The sequence below is a fragment of the Chaetodon trifascialis genome, chromosome 9 (genome assembly GCF_039877785.1).
Source record: "Chaetodon trifascialis isolate fChaTrf1 chromosome 9, fChaTrf1.hap1, whole genome shotgun sequence".
NCBI lineage: Eukaryota > Metazoa > Chordata > Actinopteri > Chaetodontiformes > Chaetodontidae > Chaetodon > Chaetodon trifascialis.
This window is the reverse complement of record NC_092064.1, coordinates 6506186-6523096: the sequence shown is the minus strand read 5'-3', so window position 1 is coordinate 6523096 and position 16911 is coordinate 6506186. Positions and strand designations below refer to the sequence as shown.

Genomic DNA, 16911 nt, shown 5'->3' with positions numbered 1-16911 from the left:
TGGGTTCCAAGATTGCATTTCAACCAATGTGTTCCAGCTCTTTTCCTCTCCACCCAGACCATTTACATGTAGGATTATAGATGGAGACCAAAAAGCTTCCATTTCCAGAATTTTGTGTCCTTGCCTACAGATTCTCTATTAGTACACAAATCTGTTCATACACTGCATTGTAACCATCAACCGCCTATGTGTTGAGGAATGTACCATCAGCCTTTGATTGTGCAATTAATGGGACATGCTTTTCATCTGAAGCTTCACCAGGCAGTCCAGTGACAGCCACGGGGCAGCTTGTCTGAGAGGAAAATTAAGTTAGATAATGTGGCAGTTGTTTTGGCAAATTTACCGTGGGCAGCTGCACTTCAGATGGAGCTCTGCTGTCACCTGTCATAATACTAACAGTTAATGCAATTATTTTTACTTTTTCTTTTTTTTTTTGGTTTTGTTTGTTAAAACTCAGTCTGCTAAATCTTAAAATGACATGCCTAATTAGAGGCAGTCTGGACTGAGGGCAATCCATTACAATGTACATTTTTTTAATTCATTTTTTTTATTTTGATTTTTGATTTTTTTTTTTAAGGAAGTGGATGGCTTGAAGTATGTGCTTTGGGATTGTAAGAGGAGACGGATGGTTCACACTCAAGATGCACATATCAGAAAACTGTTCCTCTTTTCTGCAGTACCCTTAAATGTTTGGTGAATGTGGCTCCATGTATACATGAATACCTTTGACATTGTGGGCGGTATATTTAGACAGCAGCATAAGTGTGAACACAGAATTGAGCTGATGTACTGAACAGTGAAGTAATGATAATAATTTTCAACAACATTTTTTCTGACCCTCCAGATGACAGAGGGAAACCTACTCCCCCTCCTCTGTCAAAGACCCCTGAACTTGCTAAGAGTGACCCCATCCTCACTGAGGCTACCTCCTCTGACACGAACACTAAGCCCCCTTCACCCTCTCTAATATCAGAAGCAGAGAACACCTCTCCCGACACTACTTCCACTCTTGCACCTAGCGCTCCTGTTGCGGATGTGATGGATGCTCCCCCACCTCCTAGGGAACCCACTCCAACCCCCCAATCAGCGCCTGAGGTGCCCGCCTACCCTGCACCCCTCCCTGACCCCGTCCCCACATCTGCTGCACAAGACAAAACAGACAAGACGGCCCCAGAGGCAGCACAGGAGGTGGTGAAAGAGGAGGAAGCTGAAGCAGAAGAGGCAGCAGCCTCTTCGAACACTCCCCTTGCACCTCCCTCCACCACTAATGGTGTTGCAGAGGAGGAGCCAGAAAGGCTGTCAGTCATGTTGCCACCCACTCACCTGGAGGCCCCTCTAGAGTCTCCCATTGCACAGCCCGAGGAGCTCCGCCTTCCCAATGGTCTGCCGCTGCCGGCCCCTCAAGACCCAGAGGTGCCCGCCGTTAATATGGCCGAGCGTGACGACAGCCCCATCGCTGAGCCTGACATCAGCCAGCAGCCTATCATACAGTCCTCCACAGCCATCAGTCAGGCAACGCCTACGCCAGTTGTCCAGGCCACTGTACCTGTCGACCAGCCTGCACCCGCGGTCCTGGAGATTCCTTCTGATCTGGTCGTCCAGGCAGCAACCGCCCAGCCTGATGTCCAAGACACGGTTCCTCCAGTCGCCCACGATGTCAAGGAAGACACCCCAGTGCCCCAGTCCGCCGCCAAGGAAGAGAAGCCATCTCCTGCAGAGAAGGTTTCCATAGCTGACAGCACCCCAGAAACAGTGCCCACTCCTCCCCCTCCCACAGCAGAGGAGAGGGAGGACACTCCTCCTCCCCCAACGGTCACCCCTGTCCTTGTAGAAACTACTATGCAAGGTCAGTTAATTACAACATGCAATTATAATCCCCCATCATTATTAGAAACTCTTCTGTCAGATATGTTTTTGCTGATCTGAGGCTCATTGTGTTCGTCTGTCTGTAGCTGCTGTGTCTGTGCCAAAGAAAAAGAGGAAGATGAAGGATCTGAACAAAAAGGAGGCAGTGGGAGACCTCCTGGATGCCTTTAAAGAGGTGTGTGTGTGTGTGTGTGTGTGTGTGTGTGTGTGTGTGTGTGTGTGTGTGTGTGTGTGTGTGTGTGTGTGTGTGTGTGTGTGTGTGTGTTTGCTTGCAGGAATGCATTCATTCATTCATTTCCGTGCTTTTGCAGCCTGTTTTAATGAGCCTTCATTTACTCCAAACCCACTGATACTAACAAAGACAGAGTTTTAAGCCTTAAAACTCTGTATAATGCAAATCATCTCTTGAATGTCAAAGTCCAGTGAGTAAAGAGGCTTCACTGTCTGAGTTTTAATGTAGCCTCTGACTGTGGGTTTTATTTTACATATAAATCTGGACGATTCTTAGATTGCAGCCTCACTGTCACCTAACCCCTCTCCCAATCTTTCAACCAGGAGCAGGTCGTGGCCCCACCGGAGCCCGAGCCAGCCCCTGCCCAAGCACCAGAGACCCGGCCTCCTGCTGCTTCCTCTCCTGCCCCAGAGGAGGCAGACCTGACCTGGGAGGACAAGGAGGACAAGGAGGACAAGGAGGACAAGCTGGACGCTGAGAACATTCAGCCAGATCCTCCTGAGCCAACCGACACTGACAAGAAATACCAGTACAAAGAGGGTGGGTCTCTGAACCTTGATACCTTTCAGTGCCTTATGCTAACGATTCAGTGTGAACAATGATCTTATCTTACTGAAAGTCACAAGTTAGCAATTTGTAAGCTGGTTATGTTAATGTTTGCTTTGCTGAAAATGAGGGAGTGGTCCTATTACCATGGTTATGTGATGGCAACGCATAATATTTGAAAAAATAAGCCACAAGAAGCAGTGTTTGTCAAATTGCACATGAATTGTTGGTCATGACACTTTTTATCACACCTTCTTGCAACTCTTTTTTTCTGTTGGAATGAAAAATAGTAGTAAATGAAATAAATCGCAATAAATATTTTCAGCAACTTTAAGATTGTCACTCATTAGATATTACTTCTTAAATGTATCCAGTGATGTCCTTCACATATACTGTACTCTGCCTCTTCATTCATTTATTCATTCATTCATTTGCCAGCCTGTCTGCCACCTTGTGGACATTATATGGCATTGTCTATATGTATATATGTATACATATGTATCTACAGATACACTGATCTGGGATCATTTTACTCTACTAGACTCTGCAGTACAGCTCGCCTGTGCATTGCATCTATGACACTATGCCCCATTTTCAATTTTGAGTTAATACTGAGGGAAATATAACTTGAAATGTTGCAAATGTGTTTGATAAAAGAACATGTTCATTTTCCCTTTCAGAACAATGGAAGCCAATCAACACAGAGGAAAAGAAGAAGTATGACAGAGAGTTTCTTCTGGGCTTCCAGTTCATTTCGGCCAGCATGAACAAGCCTGAGGGTCTACCAGCCATCAGTGATGTTGTCCTAGACAAGGTGCAACCTCTCACACTAAAGACATGGCCAGATATGTTGTCTTGTTGTTTGTAAAGCACTTAGAAATTGCCTCTGTGTAGTTTAAATGGTGCTTTATAAATACACTTACCTTCCCTTGCCATAGACTGTCCTTCTGTGAAGTTATTTTTGCTGGTGTTTGATCACCTCAGAAGCCCTGATGGGATGCAATTAAAGTGACTGACAAAATAAAACGGCATTAAGATGACAGCATTCTCGTTTCTGTCTTTTCAGGCTAACAAGACCCCACTGCGTCAGCTGGACCCCAGTCGTCTACCAGGAATGAACTGTGGCCCTGACTTCACACCCTCCTTCGCCAACCTCGGCAGGCCTGGCATGGGAGGAGGAAGCAGGGGACCAGTAAGTTAACATTTTCTTAATGTAATCCGAGAGCTCTGCACTTGAAGTTCTTAGCCCATAAATGCAATGACGTCTTTGTCTCTTCCTCCTCTCTCTCTCCTCCCAGCCTCCAGGTATGGGCATCGGAGTTGGCGGTCCACGTCGCTCTCAGCAGATGCAGAGGAAAGAACCAAGGAAAATCATCACCAGCATGTCACTCAGTGACGACGTGCAGCTGAACAAGGCAGAGAAGGCTTGGAAACCATCAACGAAGAAAGCTTCTCGCAGCCGTGCAACAGACGAGGATGAAGAGAACGACCCAGAGCAGATTAAGACCCAGGAGCTCTTTAAACGGGTTCGCAGCATCCTCAACAAACTGACCCCCCAAAAGTTTCAACAGCTAATGAAACAAGTGACAGAATTGACTATTGACACTGAGGAGAGATTGAAAGGAGTCATAGATCTGACCTTTGAAAAGGCCATCTCCGAGCCAGACTTTTCGGTGGCCTATGCCAACATGTGCCGCTGCCTTACGGGGGTAAGTAGTGCGACACGTAACATGGAAAGGTGTTGAATAAGCTTGGATGTTTGGTGTTCATTTGTGCAGTTGTGCACAGTGTGTTATGCTATGATGAAGTACATTTCATTACACATGTAAAAGGCCTAATCTTGCACGATGACATTTTAAACCTCTAAAACTATACATTTTTCTGGAGATCAAACTGAATTCACTCAAGCCAAGCATTTCTTTACATAATTCATCTGTCTAAGAATTGCACCTGTTTGTGGAAAAAGACTTTGAAGATAAGAAACCCTTTATCTGTCCTCATTCTTCAAGCCCTTTCCTGCTTCATGTAAAACCTGAAATGCTTCCATAAAAGCATAACATAAATTCTGTGTTAGAGTAGCTTTTCCAAGTATGTTTTCAAGTGCAGCAGTTTTTTTCATTCTGTCACATTACTCCCATTCTGCTTTTGAAAGCGCTCAGAATGATTTTCAGACTCTGTTTGAGCTCATCATCATCTTTCTGTGACTGGTTGACAGATGATTTGTTTCTGTAGTAAAGACAGTGGGAGATGGAGCAGTAAAACATAAGCCATCAGAAACTCTAGCAGATAAAAGTAGGCTAACTAAAGGCTTTAATGGCTGACTAACTCCGAAACATTTAAGCTGCAAACAACTCATAATTCAACCCCCTCTTCAAATAGCAGGCGCCATCTGTAACACAAGGACCAGTACTTGCTCGAGAGGGAAGATTATTTATGACAATAATTACTTGCTGATTGGACTGATCAGTAACTCGCTGTCATATCACTGTGAGGCTGATTGATTATCAGCACTGCATCCTATCACCACTTTGGGCCTTTTTATCAGTTCAAGAAGACGATACTTGCAGATAATCAGCAACTGATTATGGAAGTGCACGTAGACTCATTACAAATCTGTCACCAACATCATGTACAGTAGGAAATGACACGCCAAACCTTTTAACAGTCAGCCAGGTTGGGCGACATGATGGTATATGCATGGTAGACAGGTAGAGATTTGACTTCACTGTTTTTACCACAAGCTATCCTTTAGTGTCTGTGCTTTATATGCAGGGTAGTTTATGATGCAAATCAGGCATGGATTCTTGTTTGATCTCACAAATCTAGCTGCCTCGCAATGTAACGTGATTTGAGCAGCAGGACTGCTCACCACGCATGACATGGGAGCAACAGCTGATGGCAGTAATGGCTGGTTTTCCACTGCTGCTGAATAAGAGTGACAAGAATACTTGGAGGAGGAGAGTGAAATTGTAAAGGCAGAGCAGGAGGCATCCCAACCAACCTTAGATGAGAAAGAACTTGTTACTGAAAGGGGAGGCATTTGTTTTGGTTTATATGGAAGTTTGTGGAACAATTACTATAAGATGACGTATACCGTTACCATCATATATCATGATAGACGATTTTGGCCACATTTCCCACCCCAACACACAGTAACACACCCCTAACACCAAAGCGCAATTGACCAAAAAAAATTATTATTGTTATAGTATTATTTATTTGTAATTCAGATTTATAATTCAGAGTGCCTCATGAATATGTCAAAAAAGTTGAAACAGTAACTTGATAAACAGGAATAATAAAACAGGAATAATATGTTATGTGATAAGTGGCAGTCGTGCTTTACAGATGTCTCTTGAATGATCTTAGCAGCATGTGTCTGGACCACTGATCTAAGCGATGAGATTGAGCAACTTAAACTACGTATCCCTTCACACTGTGTTTTCCTGCTCTTTTTTAATATATTGTTTCTCTGCTGTGTTCAGCTTAAAGTCCCAACTACAGATAAGCCAGGAGTCACTGTGGTTTTCCGCAAGCTGCTGCTAAATCGTTGCCAGAAAGAGTTTGAAAAAGACAAAGATGACGACGAGATCTTTGAGAAGAAGCAGAAAGAGCTGGAGGCTGCCTCGGAGGTATAATACTGCCCCTCGAAAATGAGTTGCTCAACAATGTTGTTGTTGTTTTTTTCCCCCATCACCCTTTATAAATGACATTTTTTGTCTGGCAGGAGGAGGAGAAGCAGCGGCTCATTGACGAGCTACAGGATGCTAAAGACAAGGCCAGGAGGCGCTCGCTGGGCAACATCAAGTTCATTGGTGAGCTGTTCAAGCTTAAAATGCTCACAGAGGTCATCATGCATGACTGCATTGTAAAGCTGCTGAAAAACCACGATGAGGAATCCCTAGAGTGCCTCTGCAGACTGTTGTCCACCATCGGCAAGGACCTAGACTTTGAGAAGGCCAAGGTACATCACACACACGGTCACATCACATGCATATGCATGCTTATTACTGTGTGGTCAGATCAAGTTTTCATTTTAAGCTGTAATGTAAGCAACTAACCAAACTGTTGTGGTCATCCTCAGCCTCGTATGGACCAGTACTTCAATCAGATGGAGAAAATCATAAAGGAGAGGAAGACCACCTCCAGGATCCGCTTCATGTTGCAGGATGTGCTGGACCTTCGACGGGTAAATTATATAGCTTGAAGAATTGTAACTGTTTCTCGCAACTCAAGGGACGAAGTTGCAAGCAGAGCCAATCGCACCACATGAAATGACTGGCCGTGGTCCAAAGCTACCACCACTGCCAAGTCTTGTTGTCAAAATATCCCACCTAAGAACTGTCAAAACATTCTCTAACTCCATATGAAAGGTAGACAACAGTGAGTGTTGCGTTTGTATGCCAGACGACTAACAGCAAAATATGTAATTAATCATGAGTTCATCAGATTTAACCAGGCATTGCATCATATTACTATGAATACAGCGATGAAATGTCACACTTTGCTGATTGTTAAACATCCTCCTGTTTACTGAAGGGTCAGTGTGCTCCAAGGTTTAATCATTTCCTTCTTATGCATGATCATTTTTAGCATATTTAGTGCTGATTTGTGGGTTAGGGTGAGACATTAGATGTAGTCTGTGACAGTGGGTAGTGTTGTCACAGCCCCTTGAGACTCCCACACTGGTGCTTTAGCCCTGGCCTGTATGAGTTTCATATAATATATGAAACTCACACAGGCAGGCAGGCAGGCAAAGAAAGAAATGTCTTTCTCAGGTTTTTAATGCAGTGCAGCTCCCAAACACAGCTGCTATGTGCCATTGGTCGTTCAACACAAACTCTCCCATCTAGTAGCATGTTAACTCACTTCTGCTTTTGGCTGAATTAACATGTCTTTAATTCTTTGATTAAAAAGAGCATCTAGCATTTTCATTAGATCACGTCTCATGGTCATTTCCAGTGCAGTGTTTTAAAGCCACTTCATTTGAGTGTTGTTGCTTATTTCACTGAAGGAATGCTGCAGTCCTGTAGTTAGGCTCCCAGTCCCGCCCACACAGTGTTACAAAACCTGCTGTCTTCAGTGTTTTTACATGCCAAAATCAGCTGCTTCAAGTCAGCACATTGGCCCAATTTAACTGTGAAACACATACTTTGTTTTTTCCTTTCTAGGCAAAGGCTGAAGAGTTAAGAGTCACCAGGATGTTGAGCTTTTGATCCCTTTCAGTACTCGTCTCTCCCATGAACACTATAGTCAATTGATGCCTTTGTATTTCATTTTAACATCCAAAACTCCCATGTCATTGAATTATTTTGCCATTTCTCATCTCCGCCCTGGTCTCACAATCTCTCCCTCCAACCCATCCTAGAACAACTGGGTTCCCCGGCGAGGCGACCAAGGCCCCAAGACCATCGACCAGATCCACAAAGACGCTGAACTGGAGGAGCACAGGGAGCAGATGAAGGTGCAGCAAGCCCTTGTCTCAAAGAAGGAGTCAGGCGGCGGGTCTGGAGGCAGGATGGGTGGAGGAGGTCGTGGGGGCCCTCACACCTCAGGCCGTGGTGCTCCTCCACAGGACGAGGGCTGGAATACAGTGCCCATCTCAAAGAACCGACCTATTGACACCTCTCGCCTTAGCAAAATCACAAAGGTAGGAGAGAAGGGCGCAGTTAATCAGCTTGATGCTAACACTATGAAGTTTCATTGTTTCCCTGTTGAACTCTCTGGATTTTCACGTACAGCAAGCCATTTCTTTCTCACTCCATCACAGACTTCTTTCATATCAGAACATCTCTTCAGTTGAAATATAGGACAGAGCAGAGACACCTGTTAAAATTCCTTTAATGTTGTGTCCTGTAGTTTTAGCAGGTAGTGTGTTTCAGGGCTCTATTTCAATGTTCATTAATCTGTTCATCATTTTCATCGATTAGTTCTTTGATCTATCAAATGTCAGGAAATGGTAAAAATGTCGATCTGAAATCAGATCAAATCCCAAGATGACATCTTCAAATGTCTTGTTTTGTCCACTTCCCAAAGACATTCAGTTCACTGTCATTGAGGAGTAAAGAAACTAGACAATATCCACATTTATGGAGCTAGAGTCTGAGAATTTTCTTTTTTTTCTTTTTTTTTAATTACTTCAATTGATTAATTGATAATCAGAATAGTTGGCAATTTGACAACTAAAAGATTAATCATTGCAGCTCTAGTGTGTTTTTAACCATCAGTCTCTTCTTTCAGACTCCTGTTCTTGACTTCAACAATCAGTTGCTTGCTCCAGGAGGTAAAGGCACATGGGGCAGCTGGGGTAAGGGCAGCAGCGGTGGCACCAGCACCAAACCTGCAGATTCTGGTAGGTTTCCTGGACTGATGATGTTATTCATCAAATAAGTATCTAGTCAAGCACCTCAAAGCTGAAACTCAACACGTGCTATGTGTGTATTTTCCTCCCCAGGCTCAGAGGCAGGCGGCCGTCCAGCCACTAGCACTCTGAACAGATTCTCGGCCTTACAGCAGCCTTCATCCTCTTCAGGTTCTTCACTGGACTCAGACAGACGAGTTCCTCAGAGGTGAGGCAAAGCCAGCTCTGTGAATTCAGATGGAGTCTTTCACCGCCACATGTACTTTGAGACCCTGCAGGGACTCAGTCTGTTACCTTTCCCTAACTCTGTTTTACCTCTTTCTACAGAAACAGCTCGAGTCGAGATCGCAGTGACAACTACGACCGCTCTAATCGTGGCAGCGACCGATATGAAAGACGCGACGAGCGACGGGACGACCGTGATCGAAACCGGCTGCAGGTCACCAAGCGCAGCTTCAGCCGGGAAAATGAGGAACGCAGCAGGGAGAGGGAGCAGCGTGGATCAGGCGATCCTGTCCGCAGAGTCGCAAGCATGACAGACGAAAGAGACAGAGGCAGCAGAGAGAGAGCCAGGAGCAAGGAGAACGGTAGGTGGCATGACACTGGGACTGTAGTTTTAAGCTGCATAGTGAAAACATCAATCAAAAAGAGAATAAGATTCTCTGGGAACTCCGAATAATCTGAATGGAAATTTGTGGAATTCCAACTAAAAGAAAGAAAACTGGCACAAAAAACAGGTTATCTGCACCCAGTAAACACTTCTGTCCGGTTTCTTGTTGTCATCAAGTTGGACAGCAAAAAACCTTTTTTAAGCTAAAGTTAGCTTCAGGTAGAATAGAAATTTAATTTTTTTTTGTGTGTGAACAGCTAAGAGGGAGACAACTGCGACTCCCCCACCTGCCCAGATCTCCACCAAGCCTGCCTTGACTGAGGAAGAGCTGAACAAGAAGTCCACAGCCATCATTGAGGAGTACCTCCATATCAACGACATGAAGGTACACACTGATATGCGTATGAAAATGCAAAGAAATGACGTTTCTCTCACAGAGTAACATGGATCTGTTCCTTCTTGATCCATTGCATTTCCTGTCGCTGTTTCACCAAAAAATCCCACGGCAGTTTGTCAGCTGAGCAGGAAATGTTTGGTTTGCATTAGCAGTAACAAATACAGCTCTCATATGATTGTAGGAGGCCTGTCGTTGAACAGAAAGAGGCCTCTGTGAATAAGCTGAAATAACAAATGTTTACACTGAAGCCCCTGCATACATTATTTACTGTGAGTCCCATTACAGGCACAGTAACATCCTCACAGAAGCATGTCAGCACCTGCTAAGAGCCATGTAGCAGCTGTAAAGGACCATTGTGTCAGAAATATGTCAGAAATGGAATAGAAAATTCCATGTGTTTTCATTAGTGTGTAATCTGTTTGCGTGTTTTGTGAGTTTTTCAGCCACCATAAGATTTCCTACATGCTTGAAGAGAGAAGGCATATGTGAGGGGTATTCATTTGGCTTCAGCCTGCAGCCTCACCACTAGATGCCACTAAATCCTTCACACTGGACATGGAACACTTTCAACAATCTGTATGTCCTTCTGTGTCCCAACAGGAGGCTCTGCAGTGTGTGCAGGAGATGAACAGCACTCAGCTGCTGTTTGTGTTTGTCCGAAACGGGTTGGAGTCGACGCTGGAGCGCAGCACCATCGCCAGGGAGCACATGGGCCTGCTGCTGCATCAGCTCATTAAGACCAGCATCCTCCCAACACAGCAGTACTATAAAGGGTCAGTATGGAGCCCCAGAGAAGTGGTGCAGTGGGAGATGTACATATGTTGTGTGTAAAGCCTGTCTTTGACTTTCACAGAAAACCTGTAGAAGAGAACATTCTGTATATAAATCCAACAGCAAGTGTATTTGGAGCAGGCTGCTCTGTGAGATGTATTGTAGTTGAGTGAAATAAAGCATATAACAGCAGGATCTAAAATGAACCAGAGCCTGCAGGGGGAACGTTGGCTTAAACTGGGACATTATCCACTGAAACGTAATAATTTTCAGACTGTTGCTGAATTGAAAAATCTTTAAACCGCCAAAAAAGCCATTTTCCATTTGCTATAGTCAGTTTGGTTCCATATTACTCGGTTTTCCCATTTGTTAACGTGTTCTTCATCTTTTTAAACCTTGAATAAATTTGGATATGCTTGTATGTGTGTGTTTCCTCAGGCTTCAGGAAATCCTGGAGGTAGCTGAAGACATGGCAATAGACATCCCCCACATCTGGCTCTACCTGGCAGAATTGATCACTCCCATGCTCCATGAGGGAGGCATCCCCATGGGAGAACTTTTCAGGTTAGTCCAGGCCCTCAGCATGATGGGAAAGGCAAGCAAAGATAACTGTTGGGTTGTTTTTATTTAGTTATTTTGATGTCTGACCTATGCTGAACTTGTCTGGCTCCAGGGAGATTTCAAAGCCTTTGATCCCTCTGGGCAAAGCTGGAGTCCTGCTGGTTCAAATCCTGACTTTACTCTGCAAAGGAATGGTGAGAACCAATAAATTATAATCCCTTGTGTATATTATATTTTATCTAAGAGACCACTGAGGGTTCTTGAATGTTTTGACAACTGATACATTATATTCCAATCATTAATTTCAAATTCAACTCTTCTACTTTCATCATATAACTTATATAGAGTATAAAACTTCTTGAACACTAAGCAAATCTGTAACTCTGAATGAGTTTCTGATGAATGTTGGTGACAGTGTGGGCAGTGAGTGCATCCATCAGTCTAAATCCAATCTGTGTGTCCCTCATCAGAGCCATAAAAAGGCAGGCACAATGTGGAGGGAGGCTGGCCTCCGGTGGAAAGACTTCCTCCCCGAGAACGAAGACGTCAACAAGTTTGTGACAGAAAAGGTGACATATGTTACAGCAAGAGGCCTGCGGTGTAGTTCTGAGACTGCACTGTGGGACTGAAAGCTATAGAAGAATTGCTGACAGGATTAAATTTCAATAGAAATGATTTATGTATTACATAAATGACAAGAAACCTTAGTCCTTCTCCATATTTCTGTGGACAGAACAGTTAATTTTCAGCCTCTGAATGAGAAGTTCAGTAGAGGTAACGCGAGCAGTGTGTCGAGAAGATGAGCATGAAGCCTGCTTCTGTCTCCATGGTGTTATCTAGGATGTGGAGTTCACTCTGGGCGACGAGTCGGAGAAGAGCAAAAAGAAGGAGCTGAGCTCGGCAGAGCTGACCAAGCAGCTGGACAGACTGCTGCAGGACAAGGCCGACAACCAGAGGATCTTTGACTGGATCGAGGTTTGTCTTCCTGCTTGTGTGTAATTTCTAGTCTTATTTTACCTCCAAAAATAGGCTTGTAATTAGGCTTTAGTCATACATGTATCAACCTTATATTTAGAATAGCACATTAGTGACATCAGCCATCGCGCAGTCAGATTTGGATGTTTAGAGGTTCCAAGTCCATCATCCTGTCATTCCATGTTTCTGTGTGTTTTTTGAAACGCCAGTGTCCTGCGTGTGTGTGAATACATTTGTCTGTGCACAGGCCAACCTCGACGAGCAGCAGACCTCCTCCAACATGTTTGTCAGAGCTCTGATGACGTGCATCTGCCAGTCAGCAGTCATCTGTGAGTCAACATGCACCTTTACACTCCTCATTAAAGCCTTTCACTGGTCAAAAGGCATGAATGAAAATATGTCAGCGAGTTTACAGTAATCCAGTGTAGCTGCTGTGCCTGAGTCGTGCTGAATGGACTTTTCCTGCCTGCAGGTGAGAACCCCTACAAGGTGGACGGTGAGCAGATCAAACAGAGGGCCAAGCTGCTGCAGAAATACCTGAAGGATGAACAGAAGGAGCTGCAGGCTCTGTACGCCCTGCAGGGTCTGATGGTGCAGATGGAGCAACCTGCCAGTGAGTCTGCGAGCTCTTATTATCCTCTGTCACTGCCAGTGTTTAATATTTGTTCCCACAATCATCCAAATGTTCGTTTGTGTGCTTTTCTCATGTCAACTCTGACACGTCCTGTCTCTCGTCCCTCGGTCAGATCTACTGCGGATGTTTTTTGACACCCTTTATGACGAGGATGTCATCAAAGAGGAGGCCTTCTACAAATGGGAGTCCAGCAAAGACCCCGCCGAGCAGCAGGGCAAGGGCGTGGCCCTCAAGTCCGTCACCGCCTTCTTCACTTGGCTCCGCGAGGCCGAGGACGAGTCTGACAACAGCTAGGACCCCCGCGAATGGCTGGGAGGGCTGGTGGGAGCTCAGAGAGGATCCTTGGGGAGAGCGAATGTTCTGTGGGTGATTCAGAAGACTCTGAATCAGCAAAATCCTTCTGCATAAACAGAAAAAAAAAGCGAGAAAAAAATTCTTCAACTGGGAGAGATTGTATTATGGATCGAACATTCGATCTTTTTTTTTTCCTTTGTTTTCTTTCTTTTCGTGTGTTTTGTTTTTGAGTTTCTTGTTTTTCCTTGTGCAAACCGAATGTCTTTTTTGAAACAAGTAAAAATACAAGATTAAATAGAGAGAATAGATATGAGAGAGAATGCTGAGAAGCGTTACAAAGCCGTGGGAGGTCATGCTGTTTCCTTCAGTATTTTTTTGAGGTGTATCTCCTGTTTTCAAATGGCTTTTCCTCGCCACGGCAACACTGTTCAAGACACTTTGCTTAATGACAGATAATATAAAAAAAGAAAACTTTAAAAGGCTGTTCACATCTATATTTTTGATGACTTCATCTTTTGTCATGTGGACACGACACAGCGACATCGTCATGTCACATGTACGGTGTTTGGTCTACATGACGCGCTTATGTAGACAAGCTTTTTTTTCTTTTTTTTCCTCTGGTGTTGGATGATTGGAGTGTGTGTTTTGTAATAAAATAGAAAACTACAAAGAAAAGTGCCGAGAGCTGTCTAACGGACATTTTAGATTTAGGACTTAAAGTAACAGTTATGGACCCGAGGATTTCACGCAGACTCTAAGAGGACAGTGTCACTATGGTGAGGGCCGATGAACATTAACCATTTTGCTGCTGGGGGGTGACGACGCTTCCCTGACGCCCCTCAACCCCACCCCAAACCCCTGGTGTACCCTCCAGTGTGTCTCTTTCACTTGTTTCCTGCGCTTCAAAAAACAAACTGTGGACTGACGAGGAAGAGCAAGAGTGAGGGCTCACGTCTGCACCTTCCTGCAAAGCCTGTCGTCGGATTTTAAAAAGATTAAATATTGTTATTGAAACTTGAAAGAAGTATGCCGTCAAAAATCCTCTTTAATGAAATGGACTTAAAAAATAGTTTAACAGTACGCATCCTAAGGCCTTTTCTGCTTCCACGAGTGGAAATGCATTTCAGGAGAGTTCTGTACATATTTGATGGATTGTTTATTTTTTTTGTTTTGTTTTGTTTTTCAAAGACAAAAATGCTCTTTTCCCTGTATTTATATTTTTCTCTCCTCAGCTGGCAGAAGGTGCTTGTAATTATCCAACCCAAGTCATTGATTACAATTTAATTGAAAATTTGTAAATATTTTTTTGCTTTACTTTGTTAAGAAGATATTTAATTAAAGAAAATTAATGCCTCTTTTCACATCCAAAACTGGAAGAGATAATAAAGATTGTTGCCAATAAAAGAAAAACACCCATATTTGTGCGTTTGTGAAGACTGCTTGGAGGCTGAGCTTCCTGCTCATGTGGGACTGACCTGGTCATGTGATCCCAGGTGCTTTCCCTCTGCTCCGCCTCACAGCGTCACGTTATTGGTCAGCATCTTCACAGCTTGCTGTTTTGCTGTTTGTGTTCCTGTCACTATGGATGGTCCCTGTGTGGTTTTTATTTTGCTGTATGTTTATTTTTTCCCCTCTACCACGTGTGGTTGACAGCCGGGGCTGGAGGCGTTCTGTTTTTGGGTTATCCATCCATCCTTCCTTGTGTGACCACACACAACACGTTTTTGTCCATAACTCAAGAATTCATTGAGTAATTATGAAAGACGTCTTCTCCCAGCTGGCTTCAGCAAGAGTCCTTCTACCTCATGTGGTTTGTTGATCTGATTGGTTGAAGTTAGGCCACGATACATGATGATAGACAGATGGTTCTTCCAGTCACCTGTCAAGTATTTTTTGAATGTACCAGATGGTTCTGCCTAACAAACCATGTGAAAAACTCATAGTGTAATGTATCCTTCTGTGGATTCTGTGGACACAATGTTTGCACTCTGGTGTTTCTTCACCCCCTATAGTAGGTGGGCTATCCGTCAGTAATAGTGCTAACATTGTGACACCATTGGCTGCAATATTTTTTGCATTGTCTGCATGCTCATGTGCATGTTTGTGCAACCTAGCAACAAATACACAAGAACAAACCAGATAAAACCCACTTAAAACAGTGCACCTCACTGCTGCTCATGCTCCAAAACTGCAGAGAGCTTTAAGGCAGTCAGAAGTTTCCCCTGCTGCCGCCTGGACTGTCAAGCATGTAATATCACCAAACTTCAACTCGCATGGCGTCAAATGAAAAACACTTCAAGGTCATTTTATGAGCATTTTCCAGTAAACAGTAAAAAAGTTTTTTGTAAATATAAGACTTTATTGATCCATGCTGGGGACATTTATTTGTTACAGCAGCAAGATTAAGAAGGAGAGGAAGGAAAATAAAACAACATAAAAAAAAAGAAAAAGAAAAATCAAGCATAGAGACTGAACATTTTGTACAAAAGAGTATAAGATATATTGCCTTGTGAAGAATGGCTCAATTTCACAGTGGTTAATATCTGCTTATTCTGAATTTGATGCAGCAACATGTTTTGAATAAGCTGGGTTAGGAGCAGCAAAAGACTGAGAAAGATGTGGAACGCTCCAAAAACACCTGTTTGGAACGTATAACATTATATAACACTTTTAAAAACGCAGTTACAAGTGCTTCACACACACACACACACACACACACACACACACACACTAAAACTGAACAAATAAGGTAACAATACAATTAATAACAGCACAGTGACAGACAACCAGACCAGGGAAACAAACAAAGCCAAAGATTCAGCAAATCTGATAGATGGGAGACAAAGAAACCAGTGGGATGGGATGGATAAAAGGCTGAGATTAGAGGATCGGAGAGGTAGAGAAGACGAATATGGAATGAGGAGATCAGAAATGTGGCTGGGGGCAAGGTCACGCAGAGCCTGATAAGTAATCAACAGGGACTTGTAGTTTACTCAGGGTTTTACAGGTGGCCAATGGAGGGGAGCGAGGACAGGGCTAAAGTGGGACCGTCGGCTAGTTCTAGTTAACAGCCTGGAAGCTGCATTCTGAACTAACTGTAAAATGTTAAGAGCAGCTTGACTGAGACACCCGCAAAGGAACTCACAATACATCTGATTTTTACATTTCTTAACTGTTCAGTGGGAGAGATTATATAAGTGGTAGCGGGGACTACAGCAGACTGCAGACAGACATGGATGACACATCTGTGATGTCACCAGCATGTTTCTGAAGTGACTGTTGCCCAAAGACAGGCCTTCACACTGCTGGACTTGTCGGGGAACTCCAGAAGGCAAGACTTGGCCATGCTTCACTCTTTGGTTACATAAGTCTTTGGCTAAAGAAACAGCCAAGAAACACAATAATTCTGCTAAGTTGCAAAGTTAAGTGTTCATTTTTCAAGGTTTCCACTTACAGGATTTAACTGTAATGGGATTCTGTTATTGTGTGTTCTCCAAATAGACTTTTATTTTTCTTATACTGCCCCTTAGATGGCAATTAAATACCTTTTATAGTGTTGCATTTTGAGCTGATTTATTTGGACCCTGAAGGTTTGGAGCACTGCAGTATTTTCTCGAGACATTGAAACTGAAGGGTTTATATGAAGGTAATTCTTATCAATAGT

General features: G+C 43.6%; 1 protein-coding gene across 4 annotated transcripts in view; it reads left to right on the top strand.

Annotated features, from left to right (window-relative positions):
- Positions 1–14644, top strand: part of LOC139336076 (eukaryotic translation initiation factor 4 gamma 1-like) — a 39651-nt gene extending 25007 nt beyond the window's left edge. For all 4 annotated transcript variants that reach the window (XM_070969952.1, XM_070969951.1, XM_070969954.1 and 1 more), the window contains 22 exons: positions 845–1846; positions 1953–2041; positions 2422–2638; positions 3325–3458; positions 3711–3836; positions 3943–4353; positions 6130–6276; positions 6372–6608; positions 6729–6833; positions 8013–8294; positions 8885–8996; positions 9099–9213; positions 9333–9592; positions 9873–10000; positions 10613–10785; positions 11222–11347; positions 11457–11538; positions 11815–11913; positions 12185–12319; positions 12567–12648; positions 12792–12932; positions 13066–14644. In XM_070969952.1, the coding sequence (XP_070826053.1) occupies positions 845–1846; positions 1953–2041; positions 2422–2638; positions 3325–3458; positions 3711–3836; positions 3943–4353; positions 6130–6276; positions 6372–6608; positions 6729–6833; positions 8013–8294; positions 8885–8996; positions 9099–9213; positions 9333–9592; positions 9873–10000; positions 10613–10785; positions 11222–11347; positions 11457–11538; positions 11815–11913; positions 12185–12319; positions 12567–12648; positions 12792–12932; positions 13066–13247 (4385 nt within the window). In that variant the 3' untranslated portion in view covers positions 13248–14644. The remainder of the gene's footprint in view (positions 1–844; positions 1847–1952; positions 2042–2421; positions 2639–3324; positions 3459–3710; positions 3837–3942; positions 4354–6129; positions 6277–6371; positions 6609–6728; positions 6834–8012; positions 8295–8884; positions 8997–9098; positions 9214–9332; positions 9593–9872; positions 10001–10612; positions 10786–11221; positions 11348–11456; positions 11539–11814; positions 11914–12184; positions 12320–12566; positions 12649–12791; positions 12933–13065) is intronic.
- The last annotated feature ends 2267 nt before the right edge of the window (positions 14645–16911 follow it).